The sequence below is a fragment of the Abrus precatorius genome, unplaced genomic scaffold, assembly GCF_003935025.1.
Source record: "Abrus precatorius isolate BTA unplaced genomic scaffold, Abrus_2018 Scaffold7, whole genome shotgun sequence".
NCBI lineage: Eukaryota > Viridiplantae > Streptophyta > Magnoliopsida > Fabales > Fabaceae > Abrus > Abrus precatorius.
This window is the reverse complement of record NW_020874417.1, coordinates 6,072,303-6,077,652: the sequence shown is the minus strand read 5'-3', so window position 1 is coordinate 6,077,652 and position 5,350 is coordinate 6,072,303. Positions and strand designations below refer to the sequence as shown.

Here is a 5,350-nt window from a genome sequence, read left to right as displayed (position 1 = left end):
ATGTCACTTAAAAATAATTCAGTGATATTTAATTTAAATTTTTAAGATTTTTTAAAGAGTCCACTAAAATTTATTAGTATTTATTTAAAATATTTTACAACTTAAAAATAATTCATTAGTATTAAAAAACATAAAAATTTAAAGAATTGTTGTATTAAAGAGATTTTGAAGGACTTTTTAGTGGTGTTTATAAATACTAAATTCATAAAACAATTTCATCCAAATCTATCAAATTTTGGAGAATTTTTTGAAGTGATTTTTCAAGTGCTTCAATAATTTCTAGGTGAGTTGTTCATCTCTTTTTTTTTTATACTTTTGTCTTCTCCATTTTTTTTTTGCTAATAATATTGCACTACTGCTCATATACAATATTATACTACTGTTCTCATTTTATTCTCTTACTTGGTTTCTATTCTCTTATTTGGTAAAAACGTAAATGATGGTGCCATTAAATTATTCTATTTTGTTGAGTTTGTTCCTTAGATATATAACACAAAAAACGTTTAAAATTCTAACTTTTAAATAATATCCAGATGTGTTTCGACAAGTTTATAGGATGTATACAGATGCGTTTCAAAAGTTATGAGCAATTTTTAGAAAAAAAAAAAAATACTTCTAGAGGATACACGATATATTTGTGTTGAAGAAATGCTTTCATCATTCCTACAAACTTTTGGTCATAATACTCGATATTGTGTAATTCGTAACACATTTGGCCAATCATAATTTGTTACAAGTGAAAATTTTCACAAGATTTTGAAAGCTTTGAATACAATAGCACTTACTTTGATAGATAAACTAAGATCAATTGTGTCAGTTAAAATTAGAAAAAAATACAAGGTTCTTCCATTTCTTCAAGGTATGTACTTATTATCTTACAATAAAGATTATAATTAAATTTGACACTACTGTATTTATATTTTTTATACGATGAAGTGTTATATATGCTAAATTTTATAATTGCATTAGAGCTATTGACGGGACACATATTTCAACAGTGGTGAGGGGACGAGATATAAGCAATTATTGTAATCATCATGGAAAAATATTACAAAATGTATTAGTCGCTTGTAATTTTGATTTAGAATTTATGTACGTTCTCAATGGGTGGGAGGGTTCGACTCATGATTCTAAGTTATTAAATGATGTTATAACAATGAGGAATGAACTTAAGTGGCTCAAGATAAATACTTATATTTTAAATAATTATATTAATATTATATATATTGCATATGTAATTAGGTAAATATTTCTTAGTGGATTGTGGATTTTCTAACGATACTAATTTTTAGCTCAATTTCGAGGTGTAATTAGGTAAAAATTTAAAACTCTTTATGTTAAAAATTCACAAAATCCTGCAAAATTTATTAAAATCTTGACTTAAAAGTCTTGTACAATCCATTAGAATATTAATTTTAAAGTCTTGCAAAATCTTGCAAAGTCTTTTAAAATTTATAAAATTTTTTTCAAACTAAAAAAATCCTTTAAAATCCTAATCTAATACACCCCCTAAAAGTTAATATTGCCATAGTTACTATATTTTTTGTGTTTGTGTTTATTCATATGAAATATGGTGCCTTTGAAGAATTTGTAAGTTTGTTGAACTGAAGAATAAATTAATAGCAGAAAAAAGACTTGAGTATCCAAAATTTTCTATGAAATCCTTTTTGAGAGCTCCAAATGTTTTCTACCACCATGAGATCCTTCCCTGTAATTCCCACATTATGGAAAACTTGTAATGGTTATTAATAATGAATATTTTATCAAATAAAAAAGTAAAGCTTTAAAATTGAAAAAAATACAAAAGTACATATAATTCAAAGATTAAGGTTACAATAACCTTAAAATTTGATTTTTAACAAAAAAAAATCATTTATTAATTTAAGGTAAAATTTGACGTGTATTTATTAAATGTTGCTTATAGCAAGGATGAAACTTAATATCTGAAAAATGAAATACCAAGATATATTAATACGATGAGATGTTTTTTTTTATATGTTTATATATATATATATATATATATATTTTACTTTTTATATTTGAATTAATATTTTCCTCGTATTTTATACAAATAGATCTGAAGTTGCGATTATTCACGGAGAATCTGAAATTCAAAAAACAATAAAAGCCAAAGATACGTAAGTAATTGGAAAAGCGAGCCGTTGGAACCAAGCTACATGCGTTATTGTCCTCTCTTTTGAAATAGACTCGAAGCATTGATTTTGTGCAAACGCGTTTGTTCCTTTGACCAAATACTCTCTTCTCAGTGTTCACCCACCCATGGCCATGGCCATGCCCACCACTCCCAGAAAAACACTCTCCCTCAAATCCCCCTCTTACACTTCCCTCAGAGACGTGCTCCCTTTCTCCGCCGCCGCCGTCAACTCCCCCACCGCCTCCGCCGCCGCCAACCACCACATCTCCATCCGCAACCGCCTCGTCAAGCAAGCCGCTTGGGCCTACCTCCAGCCCATGTCCACTTCCCCAGCCGGCCCATCAGGCCCACACTTCTTTGACCCCAACCCTCTCGCCGCGTGTCTTAGCTTCATACGCGACCACATAGTTCCTTGTTTCACCCGAACCTTACAAGGAATACTCCACGCAATCAGAGCCCAAGTAGTAGCAATCCTTTGGTTCTTTGTGTAATTGAAGAACAGCTAATAAAAAGCAACGTGTGTAATGTAATTGCAAATGTAAATGTAAATGTTGTTTACTAGTATAAAATGAATGATGAATGACAATTTTTGGGATGCGAAAGAGGAAGCATAGTCTAATTTAATTAGCCCCATTATTTTTTACAGGGATTAAGGTTACTGTACAATTGTGGTTACTGTTGAACATGCTGAGGGGTTCGAGGGGATCGAGGGGATCGAGGGTTTTGTGTGTCTATCCGCCTGAGCCTCGCACGCGCGCTGTTGATTCTTTCCCTCACGCTCACAGCTTCACCGTCTATTGTGACAGGTTCGGGTTCCCATGCCTCTTCCTCTTCGGTTTGGGACTTTTGTGTCTCTGAGATCTTGCGGTGGATTGTGGCTATGCTTGGGGATGATGGAGGGCTTGGAGGCCACTTCTTGCTTTTGCTCAGGGAACTGCTTTGCTTCATCAACGACGTTTGTGTTTGTGTTTGCGTTTGCGTTGAAGCCACTTGTGCGCCACTTTGATCCTGCACTTCGTTTTTCTGCAATGTCGTCTACTTTCGTCAGTTACTTCTAAAATCATAGAATTCTGACTGTTTACATATAAAAAGAAAGGAACTGTAGATTATAAAGATTTATGATTAGCTACAGAGATGGAGAGACACGAGTAACTTTTGAGACTAAAAGTAAAAACTGAATCGTTATTTACTATTAATTTGACTTCAAATATTCATAAAATATAATTAATTGTAAATTAATAATGTAAGTTGAAATTTTATATAACTATAAATAGAACTTATAAGATTAAAAAATTTTGATGTGAAGAACTAGCTGTAGAGGTTAAGTTATGCTTAACCTTTTCATTTTAGAAGAACGAAAAGCATAGTTGGGTAATGACGAAGGGCTAGTGATAAAATAGAAAAGAAAAATAGTTGAGAAGCTAGCTAGGGAGGGAGAGAATGCATACCGGAGGAGTGGGGTTGGAGGAAAGTCTTGTAGATTGAGAAGCCAAGTGCTGAAGAGCCTGAATAAATGCAGAATGGCCAAATTTTGCGCAGTATTGCCAATAGAATATGATTATATCCCATGATCTAGCCTTCCACTCTAGTATTTTCCTGTCAATGTCGTTTTCATGCCTTGATACGTAAGGCCTCAACACAGTCTCATAAACATATCCCGATCCCTGTGTGACATTCAAATAATGTATAATATGTCAATTTTTTTTTAGTTCAAATAGTGAAGCTCTTATTATATGAATACTATTTTCATTATATTTTTTACTTACAATAAATCATAACATAAACATTCCAATCAACACTTAATCATCTATTCTTTTTTCTCAAACAAGAAAGGTTTGATTGTGGTATAACAATTATGTTCTGCAAATAATATTAAAATAACTCAGGAAATGTAAGAAAAATGTGCATTGATGAGAAAGGGACTTACCCTAGTTTTGGGATACCACAAGTAGACAAAAAGCACAATCTTCATCTCTCCATACATTGGCAGCCTTCAAAAAAGCAAGAGTGAATTTACTGCTCGAAGTTAAATTAAAAGACAAACGATACAAACAAATGGTTAAAACGTCTAACACTTACCATCCAATAAATATATCTGTAAACTTTTCCAGTACAGTGAAAAGTGCCACAATGATCCTGCAAATACATGATGTATGAAGATGTGATTCAAAGGAACTGAACTCTAAAGCTTAAATTGAGCAATGCAATATGAGAACTCGTATTATTGCTTTCTATTCAATCAACTTTTTCTGGTATTCTTAACCCCATTTACACGACAAAGGATATACATTTACTTCTGATTGAATATCATACAAGTTCAAAATCTCCTCCGTTTGCTCTGTTTTTCAAGGTTTTGGCCTCGGTTTGGATATTTCGAAAAAATATTCTTTTGCAAAATTTTGAGGCCTTCTCTTATTTTTTCCCCTCACTCATTGATATATACCCCATATAATTATTGTTCTAGCAAATAGTTTTGGAATTTCTTCTGCATCATAAATAAGGTTTTAAATTGCGGTTTGCACTGCAATCGCTGTGACAATTACACATGCAACCCATATGGGCATGCATTTGCTTATAATTTTCCGTAATTTTGATAACAGCAAATGCAACAGTAATTTACAAAATTGATCATAACTAAATGTCAGTATCCAAAACCTTAAAACTCAGTATGTAACCTAAATGACATAAATACCACAAAATTAAAAGAAAAAAGTCCTATTTCAGAAGAACTCAACACGCGAATTTTGTACCAGTATTTACACCAGAAGCGAAGTTCCTCAATATCGACCCTATTTTTCTCCACAGTTTTATAGCATTCGAATCCAGGGTATGCATACCCCAGGATGAGTCTGCAATCCAAAATGAATAAAGAACATAACATAATCACTCAAAAATATATAGAAAAACGTTCATCTATAAAAAAATATATAAAAATAAAAATAAAAAACAGAATAACAAAATGAAAGGGACTTACATAAGGCACCGATTAATGAAATCCCCTAGCATTTTCAACCACTATCTCAACAACACAAAACTCTGGAAAACCAAACCAAACAACTTGTCAAATTATGGATAAAAAAAATGTCATAACATTATGTTGGGGGCATTACCTTTTATTTTTCAAGGATCGAAGTAGAACGATTCAGAGGCACCCAAAGTTCAAACCGTGGTCAGGGAATTGGGGTGCCCCAAAAC

At 32.2% G+C, this 5,350-nt stretch overlaps 1 protein-coding gene across 1 annotated transcript; it reads right to left on the bottom strand.

Moving 5' to 3' along the window:
- Positions 1-2,827: 2,827 nt before the first annotated feature.
- Positions 2,828-5,350, bottom strand: LOC113870912 (putative HVA22-like protein g). Its single transcript, XM_027507457.1, has 7 exons — positions 5,266-5,350; positions 5,130-5,191; positions 4,906-5,004; positions 4,235-4,291; positions 4,083-4,146; positions 3,604-3,819; positions 2,828-3,178 (listed from the first exon to the last, which is right to left on the bottom strand). Exons 2-7 carry the CDS (start codon positions 5,159-5,161, stop codon positions 2,828-2,830), a joined length of 819 nt encoding a protein of 272 aa, XP_027363258.1. The 5' UTR covers positions 5,162-5,191; positions 5,266-5,350.

What these genes read in the sequence shown, in the direction of transcription:
- LOC113870912 (XM_027507457.1), bottom strand. Translation starts at nt 5,161, where the DNA reads ATGCTAGGGGATTTCATTAATCGGTGCCTTAT. An exon ending in ACAGATATATTTATTGGATG is followed by an intron (nt 4,147 to 4,234) that starts GTAAGTGTTAGA and finishes GCTTTTTTGAAG; the next exon opens with GCTGCCAATGTATGGAGAGA. An exon ending in TGTGGTATCCCAAAACTAGG is followed by an intron (nt 3,820 to 4,082) that starts GTAAGTCCCTTT and finishes AATGTCACACAG; the next exon opens with GGATCGGGATATGTTTATGA.